This window comes from Gavia stellata, chromosome Z (assembly GCF_030936135.1).
Source record: "Gavia stellata isolate bGavSte3 chromosome Z, bGavSte3.hap2, whole genome shotgun sequence".
NCBI classification, from domain to species: domain Eukaryota; kingdom Metazoa; phylum Chordata; class Aves; order Gaviiformes; family Gaviidae; genus Gavia; species Gavia stellata.
Window position 1 is genome coordinate 28,147,185 of NC_082637.1, and position 16,360 is coordinate 28,163,544.

General features: G+C 38.7%; 1 protein-coding gene across 2 annotated transcripts in view; it reads left to right on the top strand.

Annotated features, from left to right (window-relative positions):
- CERT1 (ceramide transporter 1) overlaps positions 1 to 16,360 on the top strand; it is an 81,078-nt gene that overhangs the window by 45,899 nt on the left and 18,819 nt on the right. For both annotated transcript variants that reach the window (XM_059833256.1, XM_059833257.1), the window contains exons 4-7: positions 2,970 to 3,077; positions 3,895 to 4,033; positions 6,916 to 6,999; positions 12,694 to 12,851. In XM_059833256.1, the coding sequence (XP_059689239.1) occupies positions 2,970 to 3,077; positions 3,895 to 4,033; positions 6,916 to 6,999; positions 12,694 to 12,851 (489 nt within the window). The remainder of the gene's footprint in view (positions 1 to 2,969; positions 3,078 to 3,894; positions 4,034 to 6,915; positions 7,000 to 12,693; positions 12,852 to 16,360) is intronic.

Consider the following 16,360-nt stretch of genomic DNA (forward strand, 5'->3'; position numbering starts at 1 on the left):
TTTCTTTCACGCTTAGCTTTTATTTTGTGAACTAAATTAACTGAGCATTGACTGTATGGGTAATATTGGAAGAGAAGGATTTAATTCAAATGTAGAATATAAGTCATCAGATTTTCTACTTCTAAGATTACATCTATTCTTGTAAGTTCTAGAGAAGTACTATTAAGATGTGAGTTTGATTAAATCTTCAAATACAGAAATTCAGAAATTTCACTTCCTAAGCTTAAATCCAGGCTTTGCATAGGTGTGTCTTTCTCACTTAAAGGAGAAGGCACTCAGAAGACATTTGCTGTCCTTAAAATGCTCTGACCTCAATGCAATGGATGCTTTGGCCAAATTTTAAATTTGATCTGTTCATTAAGTCATATCCTATTGAAATCAATTTTACCTTCTTTCTAGTGTGTACAACTTACAGAGAAAATAGAATGAGTGCCCACTGTCAAACTGACTGTAGTAAAAGCACATTGAGCCATCTTAATATTTGTAGCATCTTAATATCTTAAATATCTTAATATTTGATTAAATAAACACTGAAGTTACCAGTAAAACAGTGACACTTTTTTAGGATTTCCTCTAAATGCAAATCTAGAAGAAATGTTTCATGCTTCAAAGTGTTGTGTGACTCTTAAAAAATGCCCTTTTGAGGTTTGTGCTCATTAAACACTTCTGAAACAAAATAGTTGTATGCCCAAAACTCTTACTTGTCCCTTAAAAAAAATCCTTTTATTCCCTTACCTACTTCGTTTTTACTTGTCAAGCCTTTGGAGGACTTAAAGCCCATAAAAAGAGCCAAAAAGCCCTTACTTGAGCATTTGCAAAAAAACTAATCAAAGCTTCATTATTTGATTTCTGTTATACTTAAAATTACAACCAGTGAATTAAGGTATAATCTTTGCACTGAATTGCATTGCAATTCAAAATGTGGTCCAATATCCCAAATACATTACCAAAGCCAGGTGTACTGCTTAACACTTGAAGTGATATTCTAAAAAAGCCCCATGTATCCAATGTGAATGTTTTTAATAAAAAGCTTATTCCAATAGATATTTTAAAGCCAAGCTTTAAAACAAATAGTAGGACTAATTCTTGAAAAATTGAGCTTTTAGCACTTTGGTTGCTACACTTATGTAGCTATTTTTTGTAGGACTCTTGCTCAGTATAAAATAGCTTTAAATGCATTATTTATAGCAGAAATTAAAAAGCGGTTAATTCATCCGTATAGTATGACTTAACAAGGATACTCTTGTGTTCTATCATTTCATTCTATGCTGTCATTAAACATAAACTTCTATTTCTGCTAGTTCAGATAAGTTGCAGTATTTCTAATTTTTTGCTAAATTAAGCAATGAACTGAAGATGTGCCTTGTAAATTCAAAAGATTTAATAAGTGCCCCTTTTTTTATTTTAAGTTGATGATCACTTAGCCTTCTTCCACCAAGACTTTTGGAGTACCTTTTTCTAACTACGTTTGCATTTCTTGGTAATATTCATTTTTCAACTCCATTTCAACTTTTGATACTCATCCTGTTTCTCTTATGCTTCCTCAATGCATTCCGGTCTTCCACCTCATTCCCAGTTAAATGGGCCAGATAGAAATTGACTCTTGGTTCCTTCTTGCTTGGTTGTGCTGTATAATCTCATTCAGGAATGACGTTGACAACTCTGGGACTCTCATTTCTTTTTGCAGTCATACCTTCATTTCTCTAAAACTGCGTTTCTCTGCCACTGCTCATTTGTAACCCAAACATACTGCAGTGTGCGGGACAAAGCATGTATTATCTAAATCCTCCTGTTTTAACCAACACTTCAAACAACTTTTTGTCCCTCCTCCTTGCTTTTAATACTCCTTAAGTTCATTTGCATCTTAATTTATCAGCACTCTCCTGCCTTCCCAAAGCCTATGCAGTTTCTAAGTTTTCTATAAAAAGTCCAGCAGCTACAATTACATTGTTGCTTCTTGTTTGTTCTATATCATTTATTTGGTCTCCCATTCTCCCTGCCCCATCTGAATTTCTGTGCTACTGCAGAATTTCTTATTTCTGTCAAAAGTCCTTCACAATGTTGTCACTGCTTGATCAAACTCATCTATTAAAAGTATTTCAAATATACCCTGAACCATCTGTTTTTCTTACATTCTCTTTCAGAGTTTTTCTTCTCTTTTGCCATGCATAGGCCGTTTATGTTAACCTTTAGGGAAATATTCTTCTTCCAGTTCCTCAGTGTCTGCTTCTGTTTCATTTGTGAGAAAATGTGTCAAACTTTATATTTTTATGTCTTTATAATGTTGTTTTAATCAAGAGATGGGTTTTTATTATTTAATTAGTTACTATTATTGTCTTTTCTTTCTTGCTTTTACTATCTTACCTTGTTTTATGTAGACTTCTGTTCTTTGTAAAAAATAATTTCAGTCTAGTATAAAGAATTTTGCTAAAGAAGCCTGGAACAAGCTAAAAAAAACTTGCTAGCAGTAATTGTCTGTTTTTCTATGATCTCCATTTTGTTGCTTTTAAAAATGGCACTGTTTGAATGATTAGAAGGATTGACTGAGGCTGATTGTCTTCAGACTGAACCATGTTAATCCCCTGATTAGTTGTGGAGTACTGTAGGGTTTTGAATGCTATTTGAAAATTGCTTGGTAGGGATGACATAAACCAAAATAATGGAATATTGTCCCTTTTTTGAACCCTTAAATATATGTTGCCTTATTCTTTCGGGAGTACATAATAGTTTGTAGATAAGTAATTTTTTACAGATCATTATGATAACAAAAAGTAGATTCATAGTAGCTTTACATATGCTGCATCAACATCTTAAATATGCAGGCACAATTTGAGTTATTAAGCCCCTGCTGCTTCCTGACAAGAAACAAATGGACTGGTTTCAGAGCAAGTGACATTAATCTTGCTTGCATTATTTCTTTTTTATTAAAAGCCTCAGCATTCTAGTTTTGTGTGTGGTTTGTTTTTCAGACTGAATCTGGCTATGGATCAGAGTCAAGTTTACGACGCCATGGCTCCATGGTGTCTCTTGTTTCTGGAGCCAGTGGATACTCTGCAACATCCACCTCTTCATTCAAGGTTAGTGAATAAAGTTTTCTTGGTATTGGTGCGTAAATAACACATGCAACTGGAGGAGAAATACTTATGTGAAGACACATTCACACAATTATAGGAATAAATACAAAATACTTGGTTTACTGTAAATGTTAGTAATTCATCATATGATGCTGAACAGATCATACAGGAAGCTCTCTCATGCCTCTGTGGAGTTGCCCCTTTTAAACTGTGGCGTCATCTTCCAATGGCAAGAAAATCAAACCTGTGGGAGCATTTACTAACCTTTCCTAGTTTACTACTCAGAATATCAGGGCCTCTAAATGAAAAGGAATGCTGATTCTGTGACTTGATTAATATGGCTTTCCTTGTCTCATGCATATAAACATTTAACATGAATTTGGGTGGACTGTACTTCTGGGAGAGCAGAAGAGGAGCAACACAAGAAAGGGGAGTAAAGATTGGAACAAAGATCTTAAACTATAGCTGACGGTTTTCAAGCAAATAGGTATAAAGTTGGTAGCATGCAAGATCACATTCTTAATAAGCTTTTGTTGAATGCTCTAAAGTAACAGATGCAGTCAAGAGGAAAAATTGACACCAGTAGACAAAAGGAGTAAGGAACACTTATTATTTTTAATTTATTATTTAATTATTATTAGTTTCTTACATTCATCTGACATTATCAGCAGCTATGAAATACTGTTACCTAAAATGTCCTTAGCGTACTTGAATTTGTTATTCATAGCTGCAGAAATCCAATTTTTTTAAATATATTTATGCATTGAGCTATTGCTGAGTATGTAGAAGCACTTCAGGCTTTTTTCTCTTGTATTTTCAGAAGGGTCATAGCTTACGCGAGAAGCTTGCGGAAATGGAAACCTTTAGAGACATCTTGTGTAGACAAGTTGATACTTTACAGAAATACTTTGATGCCTGTGCAGATGCAGTTTCCAAAGATGAACTCCAGAGGGATAAAGGTAAAACTGTAACTGAAAACTCTTATGTCCACAGAATTTAGCTTTTTAAACAGTAATAGCCCTTGAAAGTTACTAGAGCATTTGATAGCATATAAATAAAATATGTATCTTTAAATTTACTCTTTAGTGTAGGGATCAATCATAGATATTTCTGTATAAACAGTATTAACTATTTTCACTTCAGGAGCCTGCGACCCGTAAAACTCTGCTTAACTTAATATTAACCTGTAGCTGTCAACTGTACAAAAGAAATGCTCTTTTAAGAATTTGATGTTATAGAACAATAATTGTTTACCCTCATAAGATGAAATCAAGTTAGTTTATCACTGTCTCTTAACTTTTATTTTGAAAAACCAATAGGATATCAGATTTGATAGAAACAATACATTCCTTAAAAAAGGCAAAGGTGCTGCCATAATCACTGAATCATTAAGGTTGGAAAAGACCTGTAAGATATCAAGTCCAACCATCAACCCAACACCACTATGCCCACTAAACCATGTCCCACAGTGCCACGTCTACATGTTCCTTGAACACCTCCAGTGATGGTGACTCCACCACTTCCCTGGGCGGCCTGCTCCAATGCTTCACCACTCTCTCAGTAAAAAAATTTTTCCTAATATCCAGCCTAACCTCCCCTGGTGCAACTTGAGGCCATTTCCTCTTGTCCTATCACTTGTCACTTGGGAGAAGAGACCAACACCCACCTCTCTGCAACCCCCTTTCAGGCAATTGTAGAGAGCAATGAGGTCTCCCCTCAGCCTCCTCTTCTCCAGACTGAACAACCCCAGTTCCTGCAGCCGCTCCTCATAAGACTTCTGCTCCAGACCGCTCACCAGCTTCGTCGCCCTTCTCTGGACACACTCCAGCACCTCCATGTCCTTCTTGTAGTGAGGGGCCCAAAACTGAACACAGTGTTTGAGGTGCAGCCTCACCAGCGCCGAGTACAGGGGCACGATCACCTCCCTACTCCTGCTGGCCACACTATTTCTGATACAGTCCAGGATGCCATTGGACTTCTTTGGCCACCTGGGCACACTGCTGGCTCATCTTCAGCCGGCTGTCAATCAACACCCCCAGGTCCTTTTCTGCGGGACAGCTTTCCGGCCACTCATCCCCAAGCCTGTAGCATTGCCTGGGGTTGTTGTGACCCAAGTGCAGGACCCAGCACTTGGCCTTGTTGAACCGCATACAGTTGGCCTTGGCCTATCAATCCAGCTTGTCCAGATCCCTCTGCAGAGCCTTCCGACCCTTGAGCAGATGAATGTTCCTGCCCAACTTGGTGTCATCTGCAAACTTGCTGAGGGAGCACTCAATCCCCTCATCCAGATCATCGGTAAAGATATTAAACAAGACCAGTCCCAAAACTGAGCCCTGGGGGACTCCGCTTGTGACCGGACGCCAGCTGGATTTCACTGCATTCACCATGACTCTCTGGGCTCGGCCATCCAGCCAGTTTTTTACCCAGCGAAGAGTGCACCTGTCTAAGCCACGAGTCGCCAGCTTCTCTAGGAGAATTCTGTGGGAGACAGTGTGGAAGGCTTTACTAAAGTCCGGGTAGACAACATCCACAGCCTTTCCCTCATCCACCTGGTGGGTCACCTGGTCATAGAAGGAGATCAGGTTGGTCAAGCAGGACCTGCCTTTCATGAACCTGTGCTGGCTGGGCCTGATCCCTTGGTTATCCTGTATGTGCCCTGTGAGTGCCCTCAAGATGAACCTCTCCATAATCTTCCCTGGCACCGAGGTCAGGCTGACAGGCCTGTAGTTCCCCGGATCCTCCTTCCGGCCCTTCTTGTAGATGGGCATCACATGGACAAGCCTCCAGTCTTCCAAGACCTCCCCTGTTAACCAGGACTGTTGATAAATGATGGAGAGTGGCTTGGCAAGCTCCTCCGCCAGCTCCCTCAGTACCCTTGGGTGGATGCCATCAGGCCCCATAGACTTATGAGTGTCCAGGTGGCACAGCAGGTCCTTAACTACTTCCTCCTGGATCATGGGGAGTTTATTTTGCTCTCCATCCTTGTCTTCTAGCTCAGGGAGCTGGATACCCTGAGGATACCTGGTGTGGCTATTAAAGACTGAGGTGAAGAAGGCATTAAGTACCTCAGCCTTTTCCTTATCCTTGGTGACAATGTTTCCCGCTGCATCCAGTAAAGGATGGAGATTCTCCTTGGCTCTCTTTTTTACAAATACATTAACAACAAAACGTTTTCTGTTATCCCTTACGACCGTGGCCAGATTGAGCTCTAGCTGGGCTTTTGCCTTTCTAATTCCCTCTCCGCATGACCTAACGAGGTCCTTGTGCTCTTCTGCAGCTGCCTGCCCCTGAATGCTCCTGAGATGTATTGGCTGGAACTACAGCACTGAGTGCATGCTTGAGGCCCTAGTAGACTCAGGTGTGGATGTCTACATCTCTCTGACTTGCTCTTCTCAGAGCACAGCATGTTGTCATATTCATGCACTGTCCTGAGGCATTTATATTCACCCCTGGGTTTGTTCTGGCAGACTGAAACTTTTGGTTGTAAGAAAAGAGTAGATAAGTACAGGTCCACTTCTTTGCGAACTTTCTAGTGTAGAAGAGTGGATAGTTGCTGAATCATGGCTCTCTGCTTATCCAGTTGTAACACCAAAATAATGTTGCTCTTACCATAGAATCGAGTGCTAAACTTCAACACTGAGCGAATGTTAGTCTTCTGATGGTTTCTGACAGTCATGCTGATAGTCATCTCAGGTCAAAAAAAAAAAGGGGTTCATGACTGTTGTTATAGGAAAAAATTTTAAATGCTGCTTAGCCATGAAGATGCTCTTAATTTTTTCTTGCACACTAAAGAATTGGAAAAGCTTTCTTACTCTCATAACACACTCTCTCTCAAATTTAGTGGTAGAAGACGATGAAGATGATTTCCCTACAATGCGTTCTGATGGGGATTTTTTGCATAACAATAACAGCAGTAAGGAAAAATGTAAGTGTGTCCCAACTTTTTCACTGAAAATTCATATGAATGGTACGATGATACACCTGATACAAGATGGGTATTTATGGTCTTTTCTAAGCAGAAAATGGCAAGAACAGTTATTTAAATATATGTGACAGGAAGTTCGTATTCATGTTATCATACATTAGCTGCTTTTCATGGTTCTCTTGAGTTATTCTTAATTCACACAAATATTAATGCAAGCTTGTTAAGCTGGAATTTCCTGTTCTGTGTCCAAAACCGTGTTCACTACAAAATTCTGTTGAAACAGCTGCATCATTCAGATATTGGAAACTGAGATTTGTAACAGGTAATTGCAGTTTTTCTTGCAAGTAGTACCTGCTTTAGGAGTGTGGTGGAGCACGGTGCTTTTCCAGTTAGGTATGTCCCAGTGTGGTTTTTCCAGGTGCTATGGGTATGTCATGGTTAAGGCAACACTGTTGTTGATTCTCACTCATCATAATGTCAGCACTTTTCCATTGTTACGATGAACAGAATTCTGATTTTTGTTCTTACTGTAATTTATCTAGTTATTTTACTCACTGCCTCTGTGTAGTAAATGTGAAGAAGTCATGCAAGTCTTGCTGTTCTAGAAATCTGATACTTCTGGCCTCGCAGAATTTGTATATGCATTTAAAATCTATTTGCTTTCTTCTTAGACTTTCTCTTGTTTCCAGACTGAAATATTTCAGTGTTTACATTCTCTAGATGTTGACAATTCGATTAGTCCTAAGGTATTTCTTAGACTTTGTTTCACAAAACTTTCGATTTCACTACCTCAGTTTCAAATCTGATGGAATCTCCCAATGAAATACTCACCAAAGTGTTTTTAAAAATGTAAATACTTTAATAAAGAACCTGGAAAATATATGGGCGAAATAGGCCTTTTCTGTATCTTCTGTTTTCTTTTTAATTGGCTATTGTCCCCATGTGTTACATCTTCCCTTGCTGTATTTAAGTGCTCTTTCTAGAGCATAGCCAAAACTGTTAGGAGGAAAGAGGAAAGGAAATAGAAGGAGCTTTCAGCAGATTTCCAGATCATCATATAAGTAGGTTTTTTTCAATTATATGAAGTGCTTGCTTTGCTGAGGATAAATCGTAATGCTGATTTCAGAGGTTAAGTAGCATATAACTGCAGTTTTGAATAAATCTTTCTTGCCTCTTACCACCAAAGATAAGCAAGCTTGCAACGCTCATCTGTGAGAAAGTGCACAGTTCCACTAACCCTATTGTGTATATAAAAGTACATTTTTTTGAGGACTGTTACATCAGAACAAATTTCAGAAAACTGAAAAAGCCCACTTTAAAAAATGTTAAGTGAAAATTTAATTTTACTGCATGATTCATTTTGAGAGATGTCTTTTTCAAACTTAATTTTTGTAGGATCACGTAGGAGTTTCAGGTTAATTTAACTTTAGAATATTTATTCATATCTACATTCTTCTGGTGTATCTGCTATATATATGCATACGATACGGGAAATGTCATTAGAAAAGTCTATAATTTTAGTACATCTGGGCATCTTAGAACATTTAAATGCCAAGTCAGTGACTTTATTTTTTTCATCGCCTGTTTAACAGGAATTTGAAGTGATATCCATATACCTCCTGTAAAAAGTTCTGTATCAAGTCTTTGGGAACTTCTGTGCTAAGAAATTGCTATATGTTATGGGTACCTGTATATAAACTCACTTACTATAGCTCACTACAGAAAATAATTTCTGCAACCCCTTACTTTTTGCAGAACTTCCAGTTCCAGTTGTTATGATTCCTGATTCCACTAAATTTACTTTCTGTCAATTATTTCTATGAAAAGCTTTATCTCCATTATAGTTTTTCTATGCCTCGATTTGATTTCTAAGGTCTAAATCCGTTAAATATTTAGTAGCTGAGTGCTGCAAAGCTTGATTAGAAATGAAAAATTAGTCTCTGCCCTAAAGTGAAATCATAAGTCATAAGTGATGTAGTGGGGGAAGTACATGTCTCAGGTTGAGACAGCCATGCCCGTGTATTGGGCAGAAGACTACTCAGACTAACTGATAATGAAAGATTTATCTTCAACTTCACCCTTTTCTGAAGATTAGCCTGTTAAGATTCTTTGGTTTCTCAAATTTCAGGTTCCGTTCCTGAAGTCTCTATCCAGTCCTGGAAGGACTGGAACAATCTTTTTAACTGTAGCTGAGAAGTGGTTGCCTGTTTATTCTGGGGCTGTTCTGCAGTCAGTGCTCCAGGAAGTGAGAAGCATGGGTTCAACCTCTTTAGCCTACTGTGATAAGGAGTGTTTGAGCCTACTGTTCAAGCCACTAGTGCACCAATCTAATGCTGAAATCATTAGATTTAAGACTGACTTAAGGGACCATATTCACATCATCTTTTGAAATTTGTTCCCTTCCGCACCTTTCCTGCGTGGGAGGAGAAAGTTAACATGACTGTAGAGATTTGTGTACTACTCTGAAGAAGACGTTTTGGATAGGGAAGCTTTTTATTTTCTGTGTTCCCTAGGATCTTTGAGTGAAGAGCTAGGAAGAGTACTATGAAGGTATTTTAAATTTATTGGTCACTTTCCAATTAAAAAAATCTGGTAACTGAAACAGTGATCATTTGTATAAAACACCAAGGGAGAATATGGCTGATGCATATTTACCCATTGGGATCTTACATTCTAAAAATGTAGAATCTTGATCAACAAGTGTTCCAATCCATCCACTCAGGAAAATGAGCGTATTTGGATTTAAATTAATGTAAGAATAGGAAGAGCAACTAAAACCTACTTAAGGAACCTCTTTGAAGACAAAAGTGTTTTTGTACTGGAACTATAAAGATGGAAAATGGTATAGAGGCTGAAGGAGAGACATTTGACATAAACCACAGTGGGACTTAGGCTGGATTTTTGTGCTTTGAATGGAGGAAGAATCTTCAGCGATGTGTTGCTGAAATAATGGGGTTGTTCTTAAAGGAAAACTAATCATACTGATCCTACTGCTATCCATAGAAGATCAACAACAGTAGGTATCAATAAATGGGTCATGCAACCAAATGTTTCTATTTCACTTAGAATTAATTTAGTGACATAAGATGTTAAGGTAGCATAAAATGAAAATTATAAAGGAACTGCTTTCTACTTACAGTTTTTAAAATAATTGTTCCACTGGGAAACAGATTTGATCAAACACATGATGTTTGGGACATCTGGGAAAGTGTTACAAACAGAACCTTAGGTCAGTTTTCCCTTGTTCCTATCCTAACAGACGTAGAGGTGTGGGAGAGAAGGGCTAAAGAGCTATTGAAGGCTAGAGCAGGATATGAAGAATCCTTTATATGAAAGGCAAGAGAAAACAAATCAGAAATAAAGAAAAATGCTTAAAAGACAGGATAATTAAAAAGGAACCACTTGGAAGACATTGAAATTGAAGTTAAGGTAGGAGAAAAATCATCCTGCTGCTTTTTTCAGTTGGCTGCATGCAGTTTGATCACCAAGCTAGAAGAGCAGTTACAGTGTTAACACTTTCCTACTAGCCTTTACCTTGAACCATATAGAGCTGATGCCTGATTTCATTTTGAAACACTCAAGTCTTCTAGCTGACATGAAAAAAAGCGTAAAAAAGGAATAGGAAAGATGTTCGGGCTCTCCAAATAGAAAATCTCCTGACAAATACTTCTAATGTGCTGAAGCTCAGCTGTTACTGAGATGGGGCTTGAGGTCATCTTCTGACATGTTCTGGGAAGACAAATGTCTCCTGTGATTAGGAATGAATCAAAATACTCCCATCCATTGTAAGTAACCTCTTGAGTGACCATATCTTCAAAGAAACAGGTTTTACGTCTTTCTGCAACAAGTTCATTTTTGCCCAGAATGGTAATGGCTGAAAGGAGCTATGGACACTGACTTTAAAACTGCAAGCTCTGCATGTGTCACTGCTGCTTTGAGACTAGCCATTAAAGAATGACTTAGAATATATGATGACTGAAACTGTGTGGAAGTATTAATGAGCTGTAGCTGAGACCTAAAGATATCCAGGAACAAAAGCTGGCTTTTTTCCAGGCAGTGGGGCTGTGTTGCTGCATCTCCCTTACAATCTACCATTAGAGATTTCTGAAATGATTTTACAGTGTTGCCATCGGTATTTTCTTTAGCATGTCTAGCATGTTGCATAATTAAGAGAGAAAAGTTACACCTATAAGCATTATAGCTGTGCTGGTAAGCCTGCGTATGAATACAGTGTATACCAACAGGACAAATTATTAGTATAAACTATTTTTCAGTCGTGAAGTGTTACGGGTGAAGCTCTTGTGTAATTTTCATTAATCTCAGTGAGTCCGCTGCACCACCTCCTTGCCAGCTTATACCACTTTCAGTCTCGGCCTCCTCCATGTTCCCTCTGCAGCTGTTAGGGGGAGGGAGAGCTGTTCTGCTCATTATTGTTTCTGAAACAGATTTTTCTTTCTTGCTTCTCTTTTTTCCTCCAGCCCCCATCATCTTTACCTTTTAGGGAGCATTGTTGGTGAACATAAAAAAAAAAATAAGCTGTATTCTACCATAGTATGTGTGTTTATTGAGGTATTTGAAGTAGTGTGTAGTCTGTAATCATCTCTTTGAAAAATAGTTTGATTCCTTCTGAAAGGAGGGCATATAAAACCTCTAGAGACTAAAACCATTGCTTTAAGACCACGTGACAATTGCTTTCTGTTGCCAAATTGTAGATATTGTGCTCTACCATTTGAGAACAGCAGTTGCATTTCTTTTCCTTACAAGAACTGAACTGCTTGAAAGCTCTGCTTTGCCCTTGCAGACAGATATTGGATAAACTTACACAAATATTTAGTTGTACTTTTTAAACTGTAACAGTGGCATGTTGACAGACAGACAGGGGGGAAGAAAGCAATATCCAGGTAGGTGATAAGTCATTAGCTTGCCCCATGGCATAGCAGGTGTTACTTTAACTTGCTGGGCTCAGTCAGCTTCAACATGGGTGTTACTTCTGCCTTCTTATATTTTCTGACATTAATGTGTAGTGTTTGATTTGTTATTATGTCAACCTACATACGAATTTGACATATAATAGGTACTTTTTTGTCGCACATTTTAAGTGACTTGTTTAAATAGCCTTAGCAACAGATGGCTTGGTTGACAGCATGAAGTAGTTGTTGGAACTGCAAAACCTACAGTACTTAGATAATTCAACACATTTGATACTTTTATCTTATATCATACCTTTTTACTTCGAGATTTTAAAATCTATAATTACCTGCTTAAAGCAACCTTGAATGTTACGTTTTGGGTTTGATTGCATTTTGAAATTGTTCCTTTCTTAGTGCTGTATCAGATGTGTTTTAAGGTTGCTCTGTGTTAATTAGGCCCCACTTCAAGCTGTCAAACTGCTATTGTTGCAAAGTATTACCACTCCCTCCACCCACATGATTTGCAGAGTGCAGAGTAATACAGCATTACAAGCAGTCTTGAAATACAGTATAGCAAGATGAAGCTGAAGGGATGTGCTCCTCCTTTTGAATCTCTTTCCTTATCCTGTGGATAGCTGAAAATTACTAGTACTTTTGATTTTTATTTTTAAATTAACTTTCTAGTCAGTCTGTTTTCTTCAAACAGTTGTAATATAAGAATACATGTAAAATGCTTGTTTGAGTTAAAGGCAACTATCAGTGAATGATTCGTGCTTGTTCATAGTGTTTCCACATGTGACACCCAAAGGAATTAATGGCATAGACTTTAAAGGAGAAGCTATAACTTTCAAGGCAACTACTGCTGGAATCCTTGCTACGCTCTCTCATTGTATTGAACTCATGGTGAAACGTGAAGAAAGCTGGCAAAAAAGGCTAGATAAGGTAACATCATTTTACTTTTACTTTTGTTGAAAAAATGTTTCTTTAGCTTGAAATTGAAGTTTCAAATGAGCTGTTGTTAACTTCTTTATTCCAGGTATTGCTTTTATGTACACCATTTATTATTTTTAGGTGCTTTCATTATTACTTCTATGAAATGTTAAAGCCTCATCCTGACTGGTGATACAGTAACATTATTCATCGTAGTCCTTCTTTTCCCAGCCCTTGTTCAGATAGTATACCTATATTTTTTGTATCTATAGAGAACCTGACAGTATTCCACTGTAATAAGTGTATTGCTTGCAGCCTTCTCGCAAAATGGTGAGCATATCTCTGAAATGTTTTAATTGTGATAAGACATGGTGACAACACTGAGGAAAACAACCAGTTCTAACTTTAAATGTCTCTTTAAGATACAATTATTTCACTTTCCTTTAGGAGATTGAAGATATTAAGTCATGTTTTATACTAATGGGTTAAATTTTTTAGCTGTGTGGTGTTAGAATATCTGTTGTTCTAATGGCAGTGATAGTTCATGCTAAGCCTACTTAACCACTATACCAACCTGAAAGGAACAGTGTCTTTTCCCATGAGATGTGCTGGAGGCATGGCTAGGTTGTACTTCGGGCTTTGATATCTAGAATCCTGCCATCCCTGGCTGGTGTCCGGTGCAGTCCTCTAGCTGTTGTGGTCTCTTGTTTTTCATTTAATGTGTTTCCATGTGGTGTATATCACACTTCAAATCTTTATCCATGTGTTTTAGTGGTATACATTTCAAAGAATGAATGCATTCAGACAAAACACATCCATGTTTAAATCCTTGCCCCTGTCTCTTGGGTCACCTTTGTCCATATGTCAAAGGCCTGGCCCTGTCTAACTGTATTGTGACTAATTTGTTACTGCTTCATCTAAGTAGTTGGAGGAATTACAGTAGATCCAAGACCTAAGCTTATTCATAGAATCATAGGGTAATTCAGGTTGGACTAGAGACCTCAAGAGGTCTCTCTTTCTCCAACCTCCTGCTTAAAGGAAGGACAGTTTGAGATCAGATCCAGTTGCTCAGGGCTTTATGAAGTCTCATTTCAAGTCGTCTAGCATGGAGACTGCACAGTTTTTCTGGGCAGCCTGTTCTGCTGCTCAGCTGTTGTTATAGTGAAAAGGTTTTTCCTTATATCCAGTTGGAGTAACTCTTATTCCAGTATCTGCCTACTGTTTTTTCATTCTTCTACTATAGACTGCTGTGAAGTGTCTGGCTCAGTTTCTTTATTATTTTTGTGGAGGTATTGGAAGGCTACTATTAGATCCCCCCACAGAAGCCTTCTCTTCTCCAGGCTAAGCAAAGACAGTTCACTCCTGTTGATCAGACTTTGCTTAGAGCATGAATGAAGTGAATTTTTCCTGACCGTAGACTGGTATATGTTAATATAGAATAATATGTTAATATAGAGTTTGAATTTGTTCAGATTAGTTATTTGTCACTTTTCTTCTGTGGACTAACTTTAAAGCACTTGGGTTTAGCTGCAAGTGGTTAACAAATTCAAACCTAAATTTCACTTTGGGTCTCATGTGACTGATACCTCATACAGCATGAGTAAATACATTTTAAAGGAGGTCACAAGCTTATTTGGACTCGTTTTCCCAGAAATTAAAATAGTAAAAGCTTCCAAAAACTCGGAGGTTTTAAGTTGCTCTGCTTTGGTAGACTTGCAACTTTTTTAAAGTCACATTTGTCAGTGAAATTTTCTGGGGTTCACAGCACACTCATAGTAAAGTACTTCAATTCTAATATAAAATAATTACTTTTTTATTTGTATTCCTCTAACTGCTAGCCTTTTGGAATAAGAGATTTTTATTGAAATAACATAGAATTGTGGTGGGCTAGCCTTGGCTAACAGCCAAATGCCCACCCAGCTGCTCACCACCCATCCAGCAGGACTAGGAGAAAAATACAGGATAAGAAAGCTCATGGGTCAAGAGAAAGACAGGGAGATTGCTTACTGGTTCTTGTCATGGCAGAACGTTCTTGACTTAAGGAAAATCAATTTGTTGCTGACTTAAAATAGATCCAGTTAATGGGAAACAAAAAGACAAACACTAAACCAGCTTTCTTCCCCCATTTCCCAAGCTCAGCTTCACTCCTCCACTACAGGCCCCACTACCAGCTGCTAGCTAGCCCCAAGCAGTGCGGGGTGAGGAATGGGTGGTTGCAGTCAGTCCAAAACACTTAATCTCTGCCACTCCTTCCTCGCACTTTTTCCTGGCTCCAGTGTAGGTCCTCTCCATGGGCGGCAGTCCTCTGGGAAAAATCTGCTGCAGTGTGGGTTCTCCATGGGACACAATTCCTTCAGGAAATGTCCCTCTGCTCTGCTGCTCTGGCATGGAGTCCTCCATGGGCTGCAGTGTGGATATGTTCTCTGGCCTGGAGCTGCACCTCCTCCTCTTCTGGCCTTGGCGTCTCCTCTATTGTTTCTCAGTTTTTGTTCCCCCTTCCTCTCTTCCTGGGCTTTTTTTGCTCTTAAATACGTTTTAAGAGAGGTGCCACACATGTGGTGGATGGGTTCAGCTGTGTCCTGCAGTGGGTCTGTTTCAGAGCTGGCTAGAACCACCTCTGTCTGACACTGGGCAGCCCCTGGACTCCTCCCACAGAGGCTGCCCCTGCAGTCCCCCATGACCAACACCTTGACACCTACACCCTTAAAGAGAGCAGTTGACTGTATTCAGACCTCTGCTAACACTATTCCACTTCAGTTGTAGAGCTGCTCTTGTTTTTCTGTCATCTTGTTTTAGTGGTTAAACATGGCTTCATAAGAGTATCTTCTATGACTGTGGGTCTGAGGGGGAAAAAAAAAATAAAAAATTGCTCTGTCATCTGATAAACAGATGTGGGAGGAGAATGGTGTTGATCTTTGTACATTTGGTTTTCTTGGATAGGTGTGTAAACTGCTCTGAAAAGGAGGTAAATATTGTGAGATGATAAAGCTCAGAATACCTTCTCTAAGAGATTGGAGGAGAAAATTACATTAAATTAGGCAGCTCTTTGTGTTTATGTTCTAGCTGGGAGGGTTTTAGAGCTCTTATAAGTCTGTCCAGTGCCTTTAAAAAACCATCTAGCAAAGTTGAAAGGGGCAGCATCGAGTTTGTCCTTTGTGTGTCAGCAGATTCATGCTACTGGCTCTGTGCTGTGCAGGTTTGTCACAGGAAGAATAAGATCTCTGTCGGTGGCTAAAATCAATGAGGGTTTTTTACAAGTAGTGTAACTGCCACTGTAATCCAGCTCACTCCTCTCCTCTCCAGCCTCCTTGCTCCACTAGCTTCAGAACTGCCTTTTACTTAACAGCAACACACAAAGGTGGTTAGTAAGAGTCCCACTACCTCACAAAATTATACAGTCTCCATCTTGTAGAGGGCTAGCTTAGCCTGAAGATGCAAGATGGATTTATGTCGTCTGAACTTGAAGCAAATATGTTTCAATTATAGCTGTCCTAAAAATTCTCTCATATTAAAAAAGCAAG